The following is a 20,372-nucleotide window of genomic DNA, read 5'->3' on the forward strand; positions in this document are numbered from 1 at the left end:
CTATAGCCCTGGGATATTATGAAAATATTCGTTTAAAAGTCCAGTCAAGGCTGAAAGTACTGTCCAGACTAGTCTCTGCGGACTGCACAGGCTAATCTGGGATGACAATTTACGCACATAGCCCAGTTTTTCCATAACAAGGCTCATATAAGTTGATAAGAGCATTAATGGTGAACATGTTTTAGAATTTAACACAAAATTAGTGAACAAAGAAGACTAAGTGGAAATCGGGATTTGTCAAAAACCAATAAACGGTGAATTTTCTTCTCAAGTGGCAGTCAGTAAATAAAGATTTAAAGTAAATACAATTTATTCATACCAGAAAAAAAATGAAAACATGTTGAGAGCTTAATTATGATTAAATTCTTGTTGGCATTTTACCACAGGTGGTTAGCATGTGGCTTTGATATTAACCCTTTCCCTGTCGGAAGCAAAGTGAAAATGGCTATGTGCAAACAGCATAAAACCAGGAAACACTAAGGAAATTCATTTATGCGTTGAATAAGACCAAGCTCGTGAAAATGGCTGCAAAATTGATGAAGTAATGGCTGTTCAAAGCGATGCACCCTGTTTTCGGGTGATTTCAAGTTGAATACCTTGTTCTATATATATTTGATAGTGAATTTTTCTTCTCCAGAAAAGTTGATTTTTCATTATAACATGATTATTTTTCATTCAAAATGATGTTTTCGCTAAATAATATCATAGCCACACGCTAACCACCTATGCATTTAACCATACCAAAGAAAACAAAAGTAATCAGCAACAATTATGGTCAAGGCCTATATAGGACCAATTTGATAAATATAGAAACACTATTAAAAAACTTTCATGACAGATGTTTATACATGTATATGCAATAGTAACTCAGCAATCTTGACCATATCAAACACAAACACTAAACAGTACCAGTACCAATGTCATTACATTATGTGTACCCATAATTAAGTCTACAATCATACCAAAATGCTTACACTGTCTCTAAGAATGGTCAGTCAGGCCAGATTGCTCACACTGTCTCTAAGAATGGTCAGTCATGCCTGAATGCTCACACTGTCTCAAAGAATGGTCAGTCAGGCCAGATTGCTCACACTGTCTCTAAGAATGGTCAGTCGGGCCTGAATGCTCACACTGTCTCTAAGAATGGTCAGTCATGCCATAATGCTCACACTGTCTCTAAGAATGGTCAGTCAGGAGAGAATGCTCACACCGTCTCTAAGAAAGGTCAGTCAAGCCAGAATGCTCACACTGTCTCTAAGAATGGTCAGTCAGGAGAGAATGCTCATACTGTCTCTAAGAATGGTCAGTCAAGCCAGAATGCTCACACTGTCTCTAAGAATGGTCAGTCAGGCAAGAATGCTCACACGGTCTCTAAGAATGGTCACTCAGGCCAGAATGCTCACACTGTCTCTAAGAATGGTCAGTCAGGCCAGAATGCTCACACTGTCTCTAAGAATGGTCAGTCAGGCCTGAATGCTCACACTGTCTCTAAGAATGGTCACTCAGGCCAGAATGCTCACACTGTCTCTAAGAATGGTAAGGAAGTAGCTGGGTTCCTCCTCATCCCCTGTGCTGGTCGACCTTCCAGCATCCACCTCCATCTTCACCCAATCAAACGCCTGCTCCGCGGTGAAGTGATAGGCCAGTCTCTCCGCACAGAATGAGCCCACCTTTTTCTGACTACACACTGACCATTCTGTGGGTGCAAACTTTTCAAAAACATTCCTGATGGAGGCGGTTGGAACGCTGAAAGTAAAACTGTGGGAGGAGCTCATCTGATTGGTCTCGTAGAACTTCAACATTTCTCTGCAGCACTTGGCGAGGCTCTCATGGGGCAGGGTAAGGTACTTATTCAACATCATGACTGTCTCCAGAGTGTCTTGTAGCCTGCGCAGCCTGTTCAGCTTCTCCTCTAACTCCAGATTTCCTTTCAGGTAGAAATCCAGCATGCCCATGTTGGCGAGATTCTTTGACAAGAACATGTGGACGTAGTCTCTGGTCAACTTCTGCACCCCCATCTCAGCCAGATACTGCAGGGGGCTCAATCCTGTCAGGACCGGGTCTCTCAGCTGGCCCCTATAGGAATCCTTCACCATTTGTCCAACGGTGGTGTTGTTGTAGCTGTGAATGAATGGCTGTAAATCGCCTTTTCGCAATTCTCCAACTATGTACTTCAGTGTTTCAATGAGCTCCATGTATGATGTACATCCTTGTAAAATCTGGAAAAACAACAAAATATTAAACATCACTGAAAACAAGTGCTAAGGAAGCATATAGAGAATAATAGGTTGGTGACGTGGATGGAGAATGGTTATCTGGCAAGTCGGAGGAATCGGCTCACCCGATAAGATCCTCTGACGAGCCAGATAACCATTCTCCATCCACGTCACCAACCTATTATTCTATTTATCCTGTCACATTTACAACATTCGTTGAAATGTTTCTAAAATATCTAGTTTTCGAGTATTTTGTGTTTAAATATTTAATATGGTTAACATCACGCGCAAAAAAAACATGGTGACGTCACATCAGGCAAAGGGCTTAGGCTAGCTTCCATCTTGTTAAGACTCACAGAAATCGAGTTACTCGTTATTAATTCAATACACAAAGACGAAATTATGCTGTTTAAATAATAATGTTTAAACAACATTTCTTTACATGTATTTGGTATTTTATTAATAGAAAAAAGTATATTTTATTGATAGAAAATAGTAAATGAATGCGCATGCGCGGATAGCAACTGACGGATATTCGAGGTCACGTGGTCATCTAGCCTAATATCTTTTGGGATATTAGATTACCTGGTTATCGGGCTGATTTAAAGGCATGTGACAGGATAAATATATATATCTTGTTGTTTAACAAAGGTAACAATATGAATATCCACAAAGTCATCATAGCACAGTGTTTTTTCACCATTATGGGAATGGGGCCGGGTCCTTTTGTATTGGGAAATATCCTGTTCTTTTGACTAAAATTGGGAAATATATGTTGATGATTTAATGCTGTGAAATACTTTAAAATTGATATTAAAAGTGATTTGAATATTATATTTTCTAAGGTTCAACTTATAGAGCTGGATTAGGAGATAATTTACACTGTAACACATGCTTTTATTTCTTTCCTGTCTTACCAAACTAGTTTGTCAGCGATTAAGCAACATTTACGAATTTATTTGTTTAACAAAAGTTTTAATATGCAATTTTATTAATAACTATGACATTCAATTATAAAAATTAAACCAGTCATAAAGCAGCACCTTTATAATCAAGATGTGCCACATTTCTATTCATGCCTTGTAACTGCAGTATATGGATGCAAATAAATATGGGCCTTACTCTGTGAAAAAAGGGTTTAATGCATGTGCATAAAGTGTAGTCCCAGATTAGTCTGTGCCGTCCACACATGCTGATCAGAGACGACACTCTGTCTTTATGATATTTTTCTTTTCAAGAAAGTCTCTTCTAAGCAAAAATCAAGTTTAGGCAAACAAAGTTATTGACCGGAAGCAACCTGTCTGATGCCACGCCTATCTGTCTGCAACACCTCAATCTTATAACTAGGATTTTAAAACGAGCAATATCTAACCTTTAATACAAACTCACATTTTTACAGCAATGAAAAGTCATTAAAGATGAAAATTCCACTGCAAAGGCTCATTTCAAGCAGGTGCAAACCTTAAGTACTAGTAAGAATAGTCTCTTACTTTCGTTGTTCACTTACACACAAAGACAAAGCTTCATGTTAATTAATCAAATCAATTGCATAATTGCTTACTCTGCAACATGCCGTGTGCCATACTTAAAAATAACATCTGGCACTTCCACCAAGTGAAATCAACATTTTTATAAAGTTTTGTTGTGATAAACAGAAAACTGGTTGTGACACAAAGAACACATGTACCAGGATGTAACCATCAAACTTGGCCTAGATTCAAAGGAACACATCTCTGCAAAGAATACCCCCACAAACAGGTATATACAAACACTGTTACAATGAGATCAGCTTATATTCACATGTACCTTCCACAGAAGATCAGTAAAATCGAGGTCCTTTCGTTCTTCAACCATGTCAAGGTTGATAGCCTCGCTGTCATCATCAGTAGCGCAAGTTGTCTCGCCATGGCGGATCTCTACAATATCACTTCCTAGCTTGAGCTGGAAAATATACATACTTTAATAAATCTGTGTCAAATTTGTAAATGTTTAAATATGAGCCTATCTGGGAAAATAAAATGGGGTCTGATGCACGTGTGTATAGTGTTGTCCCAGATTAGCCTTTGCAGTCTACACATGCCTACTAGAGATGACACTTTCGGCCTAGACTTGATTTTCATATAGAAAATACTTCCTTTAAATGAAAAATTCCATAAAAGCGGAAAGTATTGTCCCTCATCACCTGCGTGGACTGCTCAGGCTAATCTGGGACGATACTTTATGCACATGCATTAAGCCCTGTTTTCCAGAATAAGGCTCCAATATTATTCATGTTACCTGGATCATAGTCCTATAAAACATTTCACACTAATTAAGAATTAATTATATGAATGACTTAACACCTGAGACCCCTGTGAGCTTAACTGTTATGAGCAGACAGTTATCACAAGGAATCTCTAAAGACTCATGAGGAAAATGGCCCAAACACCTCACAGTCATGTTTTGAAACAAACCTCAATAATTTCCAAAATCAGATATGATAACATTACATTTTAAGTTCTGAGGAAGTTTTATAATTAGTGGGTAAACAGAATTTTTATAATGTTTATAAACAAAACAGCCCTGCCTTATGGTGGTAATGTTTTTTAATAGACCAGAACCATATGTCACTTTGAAGAGACTGAATTTGAACAAATGTTCTGAGAACTTCATGACAAAAACGCGCACACAAATTTGACATCATGTGTGGTCACAAGATTATTCTTCAATTTGACCTGGAGACCAAAGTTTTGGACCCCACATGACTCAGTTTTGATCTTGGCCATGATATAATTGGGATAAATGTTCTCACCAATTTGCTCAGCAAGAAGTTTCAGCCTCTAGAGTGTTCAAATTTTGTTCATTAATTTGCACTGCTGTACTAGTTCTTACATCATGTGGTCCAGTTTTGAACTCTGCTGAGATATTATTGGGATAAATGTTCTGACTAAGTTTTATAAAGAATGGGTAATATATTATGAGTCAACTAAAGAGTTCACAGATTTTTCTGGCCATTTTGGGAAAACGAGTCTGGTCAAATTTTGATTTTTTCAATTGATAAAATGGCACATTTGGTAATTTTGTATCAACAAAATTGACCAAACTGGGATTCTTTATCAACAAATATTGACACAGCAGGACAAAATCATACAAATTATAGTTACAAACTTTGTTTGATATTTATGAAATAAAATTGAGGTATAAATTCATTAGAAACTTTAAACAATTAGCCTGTACACACTAAACACACATGCATTAAGGCAAACTGCACAGGCTATTCTGGGATAACACCTTACACACCTGCTTTAAGGCTATTTTCCCCTGAGCCAGGCTAATCAACTGGTGCAAGGCCTATGCTAGGTAATTCTGATCACTGCCATACCTGTTCCACAAGCTTCTTCACGTCCTCAACAAGAGGCTGCTCATGGGTACCAATCCAGTTCACTTCAGTAGTCTCCAATCCCTCAATCACTGTTCTTAATACTTCCAGTTCCTATAGATAGGTAAATTGTTTGTTCAAATGAAGTCAAACGCAATGTTACCATTACCAGTATCTGATATGAATTGAAAAGTAACACTAAAAATTTAAAAACACTTAAGCAAATTAAGCCAAAATAAAAAATAGGTCCATTTCTGGTCTCTTGGGAAATAAATGCATGCATATATATGCATTGTTTGCTTGATATTACATCTTACATGTATATGAACGAAAAAAATGAACATGAAAAAAAAAAGTTTTTTTGGCGACCCCAATAAAATGTTGAGGGTCGGCGCCGATTCGGGAGACACGGTCGGGCAACCCAAAACGAACCTAATTTTTTTTTTGGCCTGATCAGATACCTTCAACTGTAGTCTTTCCATGCTGCCCATTTTAGCAGTAACCTGTACCTTTTGTGATCAGATCTTGGATCTTTTCCAAGACACACCAATAGTTACAAATTGATTATTGTATCTTTTACAACAATAATGTCAATCATTTGGAACTGGCAAAATGTCACACCCACCTGATACATAGCAGAAAGAAGACTTTCTGGGTTTCCAAGACAGTTTCTTATTCGAGCAACTGTTTTTGCTTGTAGTGGGGGCTCATGTAGCATAAGGAAAGACTGGCCTGGAATTATCTTCCAATTCAATTCAAGTTGAATGAAGCTTGCATTTTCAAGCGAAAAATCAGCCATAACATGTATGTCATATTTAGCTTGACATGTAATCTCCACTGTGTTCGAAAAGTTTGGCAGCATCTTTGCATGAACTGCTTTTTCTGTTGGAGGTTTTGAGACGGAATCAGTTATCTTCAGACCAAGAAAATTGTTCTGATCATCAACAATAGGCTTTAGAGCAATTGCAGAAACACCTCGAATGTTCTGTCCATCACACAAAGCCAGTATGGTTGGAAATTCTGCTTTCTCTGATTCCAAGACATTTTTTGAATTTGAAGCAAGAGATGAAAAAAGGAACATCAGTTTTCTAACAGTAGCCAGTGGCAAGCCAAAGTCAACAGATTTTCCTTTGCTGGACGCATTCACCATAATGCCTTCATTGTCTTCAAACACTGACAAATCAGCAATAATATCAAGTTTTAATGGTGATCCACATATACCTGTACTGTTTTGATCAGTTGATGAATGCCTACTGCTTTTCTTTCTGGTATGAACTCGATCTGGTGAGTGATCAATTCCCTTGGCTCGTTCAACTGCTTGCCAAAATCCATTATTTTTACATGCAATTATAAGTGGTGATTTAAAATTGAAAACATCCTTCAACTTCTTGTATCTTTCAATTTCTATTGAGCCATCTGCTCTGATATAACTTAGAACAGAACTGTTGAAGACATCTTGATTAATTTTGCTTCCATTTTCATGAGAAGCCTGGAGCTTGCTTAAGGACACTGCCAGTTCTTTTAACAAGGAATCCTCCATGTTGTATGTCACTGTGGTCCTGGAAGCAGAGATCAATTTTACTGTATAACTTCATCCTATCATCCTCGAATTGAAAAGACTATGAAGTCAAGAGAGAAAATAATGTTCTAGGTTGGCGCTTAGGATAAAAAAGCCAAATTTCGGCGTCATGATGACGACCCACATAATAACCTTATTTGCCTATGTATGACGTTTTGTGTGTGAGAGACTAACAAAACATGCAAAATAACATAATTTTTGGCATCAACAATCAATCAAACCACATAGGCACATTTAAATAAAATATGTTTCACATGAAATTTCATTTCATTTATTTTTATGTCATTTTTATTCATTTTCATGTATTAACAGTGACTGAATACAATGTAAGAGCCGTCCCTAGCATTGTTTTCAGACACTCCAGTTTTTACTGGTGTAGGTCTCGTCTTTAGTAAGTCCTATCTGCCCCCTCTCACCAATATTTGACATTGTACTTGTCAAGCAACATAGTCTGATGCTTTTTGGTGCTTTAAAAATACAAATACTGCAATTTATTTGTCAGAAATTTAGGTATTTTTTCTATAGTTTCAATTTGTTGTTTTGTGTGCATTAATTCCAAAGTAAATTTTTCATTCTAAATACTATATGTGTGTTGCACTTCTTTATCTAGTTACAGCACATGGTTTGCCGCAATTTGCATGTTTTTCATGTTTGGAACTTGACAGATGACACAGTTTTTTTTACCGTTTACCGTAAAACTATATTGTTTATCTTAAACTTTTCTTTTTAAAAAACTACATCAACATGCTTTTTTGAGTATGATTTCTGATGATGTAGAAGCCATTTAACAGAAAATTGACATAAATGGGAACATAATTAATTTAAAAAAAATAGCGGACAACAGCCAATTTAGCATTAAAATTCCCGGGTATGTTTTAGTATAATTACAGTGACTTAAAGTACCCGGGGTACATGTAAGTAGTACCTGAGCCAACAATGACCAATCGAGCGCCAGTAAACCCACATTTCACCCCGCCGATATACGGTAAGTATTATTGTATGTGATTGGATGGTGAACATCACAGTTTGGCAATGGGAGTGTTACCTGAAAATTTTTCATGATGCCTCTGTGACAGCATACACAGAAGATAATCTACTATCAACCCATGTTGGGTCTACTGCGCAAACGTGGGTACCAAGTGCTGTTTACAAGAAGGGAATGTTGATATACATATAGAGAATTCTATTTATTTTTTTACAATAACCATCTTCTTTTACCTTTTCAACTTGAATCACCAGTTGAAAGATTCAATCACCATTGGCGATCAGAGAGGCTTACATAGATTTTAAAGTCTATATTCAAGTTTAGCAGCATTCTTGGAAAATAAGGCTTTATGCATGTGCGTTAAGTGTCATCCCAGAGTAGCCTGTGTCACGATACCATGAGGCGTGCCAACAGTGTTTTTTTCTCATTCAAAATCGGGTCCGCTAAATGGACCCATTCCCAACGGAAACAAGTAGTGTTGAAAACGATGGATGCTCCCCTTGTTTGACCTTGAGAAAATCTATTATTAGCCTCAGTGACCTTTGACCCCAGTGACTTCAAACCTCATCAAAAGGTAGAGGTCCATGCAAGGTACCTATATGCTAAATATGTAAGAGATGGGTAAAATATTGAAGGTACTATGAGAAACTGTAACATAAGTGTGATGGAAAATCTACTATTAGCCTTGGTGACCTTGGGACTTGACCCCAGTGACCTCATCAAAAGGTAGAGGTCCATACAAGGTACCTACATGCCAAATATGTAAGGGATCAGTAAAATATTGAAGGCACTATATGAAACTGTATCAAAAGTGTGACAAAAAATTTATTATTAGCCTCGGTGACCTTGACCCCAGTGACCTCATCAAAAGGTTGTGGTCCATGCAAGGAACCTACATGCCAAATATATAAGAGATCAGTAAAATATTGAAGGCACTATGAGAAACTGTCACTAAAGTGTGACCGAAGGAAGGAAAAATTGGCAACTTTATGCTGGACGCATTCACCATAACATTTTCGGGGAGCATAAAAAGTATAATTTTTCCCAAATAGGAGCTAAAAATTCCCAATGGAAGGTTTCCAAAAAAATAATTTAGATCTCGATCTTAGTTCCCGAACCTTAACTTAAGGCTTAAGTCAAGAAAAACTTATCCCTTATTCTCAGAGTATCGGCCAGTGTTTTTTCACCGTTTTGGGAATGGGGCCGGGTCCCTTTGGATTAGGAAAATTCGCGGTGTTTTGACTAAAATCATACATGCCATAATTTTTCAGACCAATTCCGGGACATTGAGTTAAATTGTCCGGGACTTTTGCCGATTTTCCGGGACATGTATAAAATGTAGCGATATTTATAGACATATGCATTTTTGGTACGTTTTTTTTTTGTTTCACATCGTTAATTGCAAAACTTCGAAAGCCTATCCGAAATACACTTGATCTATTAACATCAAATTAAACATTACTACTTCCGTTACTAGATACAAGCCACGTGTTTTCAGTGTAAGCGTTCTAAACGTAGATGGTGACGTCACTGCGTTATTGTTATTAAGACCGGTGTGTAACGCGCAGTTGTTGATACGCCTTTATTCATTCATTCACCGGGGGTGACAATAAGACAATAATAAACCTAGTGAGGATGAGGTTTTTATATGCTTACTTTTTTACTCAACTTCTTTGTCGGTTAAACGTGCGAACATAAACTGCTTTTAATTTTTTACTCAGCGATGTTGGACTTCAGATGTGTGAACAACTATCCTTTGCCCTTACGCAGCGGGAAATAATGACGTAGTAGATTAAAGTCAATTAACAACCACATTAAACAATTTTCAGTTTGACCGCGAACGTGAGACAATCGATATGATAACAGGACCCCTGTTAATTGATCGATTTTGACAAGTAGCGTAGTCTGCCTATTCGGGTAGGCATTGTCATGGAGACGCTGCAGATATACAGATTCGAGGTGCAGTTAAGCCTAAGATAAGGTACATGTATATATGGATTTTGTAAATTCCGGGACATTTGACAGATTTCCGGGACAGCGGGACAAGTTCTTCATTTCCGGGACTGTCCCGGACAATCCGGGACGTATGGCATGTATGCTAAAATTGGGAAATTAGTGTTGTGTGTGGTTTTGCTAAAAAATTGAGGATACAAGTGTTTCCAGTATTATATTTACTAAGGTTGAACTTATATGGATAGGAGATGAACAAAATATTGAGATTATTGCAACTAGTTATGGTTCCTTTTGCTTTGAGGAAAAAAGAAAGATCATGGTGAAATATGCTGCATATAAATTATAATTAAAAACCTAAAGTATCCCGCTTTTATTTATCTTAATCTTTCGGCTACTGATCTTTTCTAAGCGCTAAATAATGTAGTTGAAATTTTTTAACAACAACATGTTCAACTTTTGTTTGGTAGACTATACAGTTGACAGATTAACCATTTGGATTTGCTTACCACTTTGAAAACTGCGCCTGTTTTGTCACGCAGACGATTGTTTTTCGCATACAACAAGTATTTAAGTAATGAAAGCGTTTTATCGACCGTTACAAAATAACAACAACTTTACATGTGTCATCCGATATGATTGGTTTATATCACAAATGTTCTCCAATGAACATGACTGTAAGAAAGTTATGTTCATGATTTTTCCATCATGGCTGACGACAGTCGGTAAGTTTGTAATTTCGTCTGTTGTTACATGATATTTAAGGGTGACATACGTCAATTATAATTTTAATGTTTTGAAAGAGTAACTTACGTTAAAATCGTACTAAAAATCGCTGAGTTTTGCGATTCTGTGCGACAGGAAAGAAATGAAAAATAGCACATGTCGATATCAAGGTTACAATCCACTATTTTTTTCAGAACAACTATGATCGTGATTCTCAAATAGTTAGTTACTTATTTTTCAGAACAGCTATGTTCGTGATTCTCAAATACTTATTCACTAATGGACAGTTTTTACTTATTCAAATGCCGTCAGTTACCAATCCATGTTCAATTCCATTTTCACAAAGATGCATTAGAATAATATCGTTGAGTGACCCGAATCGACGCTGCCCCAATTCGACGCATTTTTTGTTTTGCCTTTGTTTGATACATGAGCGACATCCGTTGACGTCATACAATAGCAAATGGTACTCTGCGCACAAATTACTATAGTTATTGTGTGTTATGTGGAAAATAGCGGGTTAAAAGGTAAGATATGGTTGATCGGTTTGCAATTGATGGATTTTTATGTACTTTACTTAATGCAAAACTTTTGAACACTTTACACCCAATTGTCTTTGTTAATAAGACCGTGGGATAATGCATCGGTTTCGTATGCAAAAGTTCACAATTTCATTCATAAGTCACGTGACTGCCATTTGACAAAACATGGTATAAATAGATTTATTTTCACTATGAAAAAGGTGTACGCGTAAACTTTCATTTGAAGTCCGGATATGTTTTTCGTTATGCTGTAATACAATTTTAACTATATGTAGCACGTGTTTATGTTGGTAATTGCATATTATGTTTATTACTAATTTTCATTTAATTAATTATAAGTGCAGGTTCCACAAAAGAACTACAGGTTATATTCACATATCTTCCATAAACACAGCTTATGACAGGGTTGCTGACACAGGCCCCTATTAAAACCACTGCCATACAGTATGGCATCACACAATTAAAAATCTTAATTGATTTAATTAATTTCAGTTTCATATTACTTTTACAGCAATTACACATTTAAGTAGAACAACCATGAGTTATTATTTTATTAATTCAGTCTCCACAGGAGTGATATTTACATTGAAATCATATAACCAATCAGATGCGTCGTTTTAGGGCACTCTCAACAGATATGGCCGCCAGTACATAGACTTGGGTCATTTCGTTTTTCAACGAATTTTTGTTGATAACACAATCGATTGAATTTAAAATGTGTAAATAAAAGGTGCATGTGTAATGAAATAACAAAATTTATTACATAAATCCCTATATTGAGCAACAAAACTTCAACAAACTGCTTGTATGCGTCGAAATTGGGCACTCGAGGATAGTTTGCTTATTTATCTACAGTTCAGTCTTCTTCCATGTGATGTACAATTCCACCTTTTGCATTTTTGCTGAAAATTTCACCCTGAGGTAGACGCATTTATTATGTTTGGATGAAGACAATCCTTTTATCTACAATTTTTAGTTTATCATATCAGTGTCCGACAAATTTCTTATTTTTCAGGTAGCCCACTGGGCTACCAATAAAAATATTTGGTAGCCCATAAAATTTTCCTACAGAATGATAAGAGGCAGGTTTTCATCTTTATTTTATTTCTTTATTTTAGGGATGGCAACGAATACCGATATCGGTATTCGAATATTCGGTCACCCTTCCGAAGGAATATTCGGATATTCGGTCAACATCTGTTGGAAAAAAAGTCAACTTTGTTAACCGTACCATTACTCCATGAATTCTACTTTCGTTTTTACCGGAAGTTTACCGGAAGTGACTAAATATTGACACAGCGTTGCCGTCGCTAATTCGAAGCTGATTACTTTTTATTGTTAAAATTGAATGACAAAAACTGTTTTTAAACTATTAATATCGTACATCAACAATAGAACGAGAGCAATAATATTTCATGACTACAAAATAATTACATGACAAAACAGTTAGATCTAAATATAATTAACGCTGAACTTAAACGAATTATGTTCATAGCCACAACACACTTTGAACCTGTTTAACAGACTAAACAGTCAGTCTTTTAAAGTTGCCACGTTTAAATGTCACTTGGATTGGCGACTTCTTATCGGATGATGTCGTGAAATACTTCCAAGCAGCGGAAGGCGTATGTGGCATTTTGCTTGGACAGAGATTTACTTTATGCGTGTAGCAATTATAATATTTTCAATTAAATGAGGGCGAAATACCAAAAACATTTCTTTAAGTATAATACTTGATTGAATATTGAGTAATTAATTAAAGTTTGGACCATACGATATGCAAATACTCATTAGAGGTTGAGTAAATTATTTTCTAAAAGCTTTTTGATTGGACAACGTGATTATAACCATACGATCTTTTTTGTTTTTCATACCAATTCGGCTATTTCTTTACTCATTTAATCTTTGATCATTTTAAATGTAATTCGAGTTATTAGATCAAGACGGGTCGGTGTTTTAATTTCCATACGGTCTTATTTGTTTTTTACACCAAGTTGGCTTTTCCTTTACTCATTTAATCTTTGATAATTTTAAATGTAATTCGAGTAATTGGATCAAGTGCAGGTCGGTGTTTTGATTGCCGACGCGATTTGCACCTATCATAATTTTGACACAAAGTATCTGTCTTTGTTAGGCAATTAACGGGATTTATGACCGGTATACTGTCATCACCATAGCGACGCATTATCGCGCCTACCGGAATAAACATTATGACACGAGGAACAACTTTTTTTACAATGTTTGAAGCAAATTTCACGAAAACAAAGTCTTTGAAATTACTCGATTTTTTTATTTTTTCTTCCGAATATTCGATTCGGAAAACAGTCCCGGACCGAATATTCGGATATTCGGATATTCGTTGACATCCCTACTTTATTTACATATACATAATATGTATGCATACATATACATAAAACAGCAAGTAGTCTGATGTACACAGTCAATATTGTAAATTAATGTTACAGAACAGGCACCGTGTACTTAAATGTAAATGTACCAAAGAAAATCATATACTACATGTAGATATTACATGTATGTGCATATGTATGTGTACTTAAATTCGGTCAGCACGTTAAGTCGTAAACGTAAATAAAGCGTTTAGATGATCAATACGATTGACTCGTATGGTGTTAATCAATGCAATTGCCCTTTTTAACAACAAATACAGAGTTTCAAGAAATCAAGAGTATTAAATCATTTATTTACATGTACTTGTGTCCGACTTTAAGTACTGTCCGAATTTACGTATTGCATCCGTATGTTACGACACTTGTGTGCAGTCAGTATACAATACAACAATTGTTTCAATAATGAAGGAACTGATACAGCATAACGGTAACGATACAGCGTGTTTACATGATATTTTATTAAGAGAAAATGTCAATGCCAAATAATTTGCGAGATACCCCGGTACTTTAGTTGAAATTCACAACGAAACTTTTAATGGAAATTAAATGATCTCAATGTTGTACCTGCTACGAAATTTTTAATTACAAATAAATACACCCACGCCAATTTTCGCGCGCTTTTTATCAGGACAAAGAAATTCATTTCTTAAATGTAGAATTTTGTAACCTAAAATAGCTGTACACAACACGTGCAAACCGTGGCAGGTTATTTACGCATGTTGCAATACAACGGTCCTGATTGGGAGCTTATTTCATTATATCTTTAAATAGAACCATATTCCGAAATTCATTTGACACTTTAGAAAATTTCAAACGTTTGTGTTTATGACTCTTATCGTCTATATTACCCACCCATAATTTGGTTTTAAAAATATTATAAATCGGGCATATATGGGATTATTGATTTACAGTCGATTAATCCAATTATTAATTGTCAATGCAAACTAATTAGCAGGTGTTAACCGCGTTCACAAAGTTGTCATTAATATTCATTTTCGGTTTCGTTACCGTTAACGCGTTTGAAGAATCCGCTATTGTTTTGATTTATTTAATGTTTGGCGTCCTTGGATATTTAACGACATCAAAAACGTTGTCGCAATTACTCATTGTTGCGGTTAACAAAGAATTCCAAACTGCGAAATGATGTTGCATCATGTGCGCCAACTATCCAACCGGCTCTCATTATATTATTAGCAGACGACAAATGTTGATTCTGATTGGATGATTAAAATACACTGTTACTGTTTAAGACATTACTGCAAGTGATCGGTGACTGATAAGTTAATTGATTGCACTTTGTTATCGGATTATAAGCAATACACAGTGTACAAACACATGGTCAGCGTGTTTATTCTACGCATGTCTGTCAATAAACCGGGCTACCGCTCTTATAGATTTATAGTAGCCCGGCGGGCGTCAGCTGGAAAATTTCAGTAGCCTGATGAAAAATGTTGGTAGCCCCCGGGCTCCGGGCAATGGATTTGTCGGACACTGATCATATTGAGTTGGTATATACAATGGCACCCTCATTTTGGTCTCAATGCCACATTCTTCAGTGAATTATTTCTCATTAGAGAGGAGATCAGGCTTTTTCCGCTCCATTTTGGGAATATGCCACACTGGAATTTTGGGAATTTCGCGTCGTGAAAACACCCATTTTGGGAAAATAATTATTCACAAAATTGGCTCAATTGGGAAAAATTATCGCATGTAAATAGTGTTTCTTATATTTCAAAGAAGCCGTTAACTGGTAAATAATGACTATTTTGATAACTTATTATTAAAATTTTACAAAGTATTATGAACATGTGAGATAAGTGCAGGTTTTTTAATCTGAATTTGGGGAAAAGGCCTGGCCTTTTTTGAGGTGAAAAAAATCGTGCGAAGCACCGGAATTTGAGGGAAATAAGGAAAGTCTTAAATAATCATTAACATATTTTAAAGTTTTTTAAAACAAATTCAAGGCAACAGATAATTTAATTATGCAACACTTTCTATTTTCTACACCGGATCAGGTTAACTTATATATTTTAAGGTAAAAAAAAAAAAAAAAATTTTTTTTTTTTTTTTTTTTGGAATTGGGAATTTTTTTTTCAATTGGGAAAAAAACAACCAGATTTGCATTGGGAATGGGGCCGAATTTCGGACCCGTGGCATAGGGCGGAAAAAGCCTGGAGATGGGTGCATTTTATGGGTATAATGTCTTAGCTAGAGTCAATCTAAATTGCTAACAATAACATTTTCAGCTGAAAAGTGCATAATCAAGTTGATTTAGATTGTTTTTTAAATAAATACAATTTTGGTGATGTTACATTCTATGCATCATGGCAGTACTGAATTTGTAACATTGATAAGGTTGACATGAATTTTAATCATATCTGTGAAATTTGAAGCAAGCACATTTTTAAATCGCAAAATTTGTTTAAAGTTTAATTTATGATACAGTGAAACCCCTTTAAACCGGACACCCCCGGGATGAGAGGAAATTCCGGTTTAGAGAGGATTCCGATTTAGAGGGGACATTGACTTTTTTACGTTCAGAAGGTCAATTACATAGCCTTATGTGGAAAAAACACTTTCAGCAAATTTCCATAGTTTATTTATATATAACATTTATTCATATTGCATCACATAAGAAAAACACGTCGCTTAATCTGTTGATTGGAAAGCAATATCAGTCACAACATAGATCAAACAGTGCGACATGAAAAACAAGCAATTTTATACATGCATGCATGTGTTAGTTGAATTTAGTTCCTTTGCACACTGAAAAACATGCCGACTTTTGCACGATATCCCTGATTGTCGACTTCCCTACCCGATAAATCAATTCACAAGTGTTTCTGCTTTGAAATAAATACAACCTTACAGCTTTGCTAACTCTTTCATGAAATGATATAGAACAACAAAGTACACTGTAACTCCAATATAGCGCTGTCAATGGGGTCCAAGCCGCGAAACAGCGTTATAACGGATCCGCGTTATAGGTTTTGAGCTCATTAACTGCAGGGCGCTATAAAAAAAACCAGGTATAGAATAGCCTATAATAAAGGTCATGTATATTGCCATGCTGTATTGACGCAAATACATGCATATAAACTGAATCGTATCGATAACAGTATACAAACCGCTTTTCTTATGTGCACATTTATCCGATAATCCAATAAAATTGCAACATCACTTAAAAATAATAATGTTGAACATTAATGACGATATATGTTTAAGAAATTCGTAAACACAACCGTACGCATATATGCCATTTTCAGAAGTGTTAAGAGTACAGTGCATTATGGAGCAGAGATTTCATTGGACGAGCGACTTTAAATTTAGATTGAATGCAATACGACTCATGTACAAAAAAATGTTTTATTGCGTCATACGCATGCAAAAAACGTGTTTCCCGGGGACTTTCTGATACCGCGCGAAAATGAAAGTGAAACTCTGTTAACAATTGCCAGTACACTGCGTTCGCATGTAAATAAATCGTCTGCATTATTTAATTTCTTATACACGAACTGAAAGATTAAATGACATAATACTAGAATGATAATGAAATGACAGAAAAAGTTGTTTTATACAGTAGGCTGTATATTTCACAACCGCTCATTTAACATAGTCAAACTGCAACCATATCAAAGTAAGAATGTTTCAATCGTTTTGAATTACTTGAATTGTATAACTATCCCGCTTGCACTTAACTTATGGAAATTATTGCACTGAACCGCTCTGATGAGGAATACATGTAATAAACACTGACACGCGAGGTTTTCCACACCTTTATTGACATTACACAACAGATTAACACCAATTAGCTGTCGGTGTTGTTTAACCTCGAGGCGATTATAATCGGTTCAACGGACGGTTGAATAAAGCAATCAACATGACTGTGATTGCCGCCATCTTTGAATTGTCTGAAAATACATGAAGTTGCATAATACGAATTTGAATCAGAAATCAAATGGAAGGTTGGAAAAAAAATGGGATCCAAGCACCCTCCGCGTTATATTGGATTCAGCGTTATAACGGAGCGCTTTATATTGGAGTTACAGTGTAAAAACATACCGCTTCCTTAATAGGAAGATATCATTTGAAATGCTGTTGGGTGAAGCGATTGTTTTCCACCGGTATACATGGTTACCGTAAATCCGCGAATATAATATGCCCTCATGTATAATACGCACCCCCGAGTTAGGTCAAAATTTATCGGTAAAAATTGAAAATCCGAGTAAAATATGCACTAAAAAAATCAGTGTCCGAAATCAGCCTTTTCTGAAAAAAAGGTGTCAATATATTTTGGTGTTGTGAAAATAGCAAATCAATTTGGCGTTGGCAACCATCTGTTTCACAGTAATACCCCGGTATATTGATCGGGCTGCGTTATAGTGCTATTGTCATGACAGTTGCATAATAAATATCTCTGTCTATTGTTTATATTACCGTTGATTGTTACCGATAAGACACGGGCCCCTTGCTGACATCCGGGTCAAGCAGTCATAATTGCAAAAGAAAGAAGCAGAGACGCTGATTTTTGTTTTCACATTTAATTCAATTTGACAATATTCAGGACAATAAAAATTATAATAATAATGAAATAAGAAGGAGACAAAGTGGTTACTTCCGTTTTTATAGTAGTCTAGATGAATTACTCTTCCGAAATGTTACAAACTCGATACTTTAATTAAACTTTAAATACAATTAAACTGCTTGTGTTTTTCATGATCCCTTTAATTAATATACGCTGCTGTCATTAAGGGTAGTTTTGGAGTAAAAAACAAATTAATTAATTATCACCTTTCAATTTAATTCGGCAATCGGCAGAAAAGTGTAAAAGACTCTATGAGCGTCATAGAACTAATTATTTACTTACCAATCTTTACTTTAGATATGGTAAATATGCGGTAGAAAGATAAATAGTGGTCAGCTTAGAAACATTTTTTTATGGGTATTGTCACGTTTTTTTTATGCCCACGGATCGAAAGATCGGGGGTATATTGTTTTTGGCCTGTCTGTCTGTCATTTATTCATTGTGTGTGTCCCAAAACTTTAACCTTGGTTAAAGTTCGATAACTTTTGCATTATTGAAGATAGCAACTTCATATTTGGCATGTATGTGTATCTCACGGAGCTGCACATTTTGAGTGGAGAAAAGTCAAGGTCAAGGTCATCCTTCAAGGTCAAAGGTCAAATATAATTGTATTTTTATGCCCCCGGTAGGGTGGCATAAAGCAGTTGAACTGTCCGTCAGTCAGTATGTTAGTCAGTATGTCAGTCTGTCCGTCCGTCCAAAAAAAACTTTAACATTGGCCATAACTTTTTCAATATTCAAGATAGCAACTTGATATTTGGCATGCATGTGCATCTCATGAAGTTGCACATTTTGAGTGATGTAAGTTCAAGGTCATCCTTAAAGGTCAAAGGTCAAAAAAAAAAGCGGCATTCTCATGAAGCTTTACATTTTGAGTGGTGGAAGTTCATGGTCAAGGTCATCCTTCAAGGTCAAAGGTAAAAAAAAAAAAAAACAATTTCAAAGCAACACAATAGGGGGCATTGTGTTTCTGACGAACACATCTCTTGTTCTTTCTAAAAAATCTTTAACCTTCGTTAAAGTTTGGTCATAACTTTTTAAATATTGAAGATAGCAACTTGATATTTGGCATGCATATGAATCTCATGGAGCTGCACGTTTTGAGTGGTGAAAGGTCAAGGTCATCCTTCAAGGTCAAAGGTCAAATTTATGGATTCAAAGCAGTGCAATAGGGGGCATTGTGTGTCTGACAAACACAACTCTTGTTTTCATTTGCTAATCTCTTTATACGACTAAGCGTCCGGTCGCTATTTTGTAGGCAGATGACGATATTAACTGTGTATTCAAAGTACATGTGTATACAGTGTCTGCGCATGAATGACCCAATATTATCTGATAGCTCCTCCCGTTCTCACGTTTCATTTGACAACGTCGTTTCATGTGTAAGCGAGCTCAATGTTGATTGGCCAGCTACCATGTGCACTTCAATAACTATAAGGTCAAGCAATGTCTCGTAATCTGGTACAGACTGGGTTTCGTTTACTGTTCAAATTGTGAACACTTTCATTAAAACAAAGAGACAAATATAGAAAACCAGTCCGATATAAATGGCGGATGTTTTCAACGAAATTTTACTAGATTTTCACATTTTCACAAATAAGATTTTTATTTAGCCAAATTCTCAATATTTTCACAAATGGCGAATGACAGCGCGAGCCCTGTTGACCCCTTTTGATGTAATGTGTAGTTCAAAATGGCTGCAGCGCAGCGAATAACAACGATTAAGTTGAAAATTTTCGCAGGAAATTTTTTGTTTTGCTCTCAACTCGTATATAATACGCACCCCCTACTTGAAGAAAAAATCGGCAGGTAAAAAAGTGTGTATTATTTTTGCGGATTAGCAGTGTTTTCCCAATGACGCAAAGTTTGTGGTTCAATGCCCTCATGTATGCCTCTCCCAGGTTTTATGACCTTAATACGTGTGTAAAAATCCATGATTGAAGTGTAACAAGTTAAGCGAATACAGTGTCGAAATCTGGTAAAATAGAGATGTAAAATATACTGTCAGAATATTTAGAGTCAT

At 35.9% G+C, this 20,372-nt stretch overlaps 2 protein-coding genes across 2 annotated transcripts in view; one reads left to right on the forward strand and one right to left on the reverse strand.

Annotated features, from left to right (window-relative positions):
• Positions 1 to 292: 292 nt before the first annotated feature.
• LOC127877221 (protein zwilch homolog) lies at positions 293 to 10,679 on the reverse strand. The gene is made up of 5 exons (XM_052422898.1): positions 10,598 to 10,679; positions 6,200 to 7,133; positions 5,578 to 5,688; positions 4,023 to 4,157; positions 293 to 2,219 (listed from the first exon to the last, which is right to left on the reverse strand). The coding sequence occupies exons 1-5, from the start codon at positions 10,645 to 10,647 to the stop codon at positions 1,503 to 1,505; spliced, it is 1,947 nt and encodes a 648-aa protein (XP_052278858.1). The 5' UTR covers positions 10,648 to 10,679; the 3' UTR covers positions 293 to 1,502.
• Positions 10,680 to 10,726: 47 nt separating this feature from the next.
• The window catches only part of LOC127877222 (exosome complex component RRP43-like), a 32,025-nt gene continuing 22,379 nt past the window's right edge, over positions 10,727 to 20,372 (forward strand). The window contains exon 1 of the mRNA XM_052422900.1: positions 10,727 to 10,813. Coding sequence (XP_052278860.1) covers positions 10,797 to 10,813 — 17 coding nt within the window. The 5' untranslated portion in view covers positions 10,727 to 10,796. The remainder of the gene's footprint in view (positions 10,814 to 20,372) is intronic.

Source organism: Dreissena polymorpha, chromosome 4 (genome assembly GCF_020536995.1).
Source record: "Dreissena polymorpha isolate Duluth1 chromosome 4, UMN_Dpol_1.0, whole genome shotgun sequence".
NCBI classification, from domain to species: domain Eukaryota; kingdom Metazoa; phylum Mollusca; class Bivalvia; order Myida; family Dreissenidae; genus Dreissena; species Dreissena polymorpha.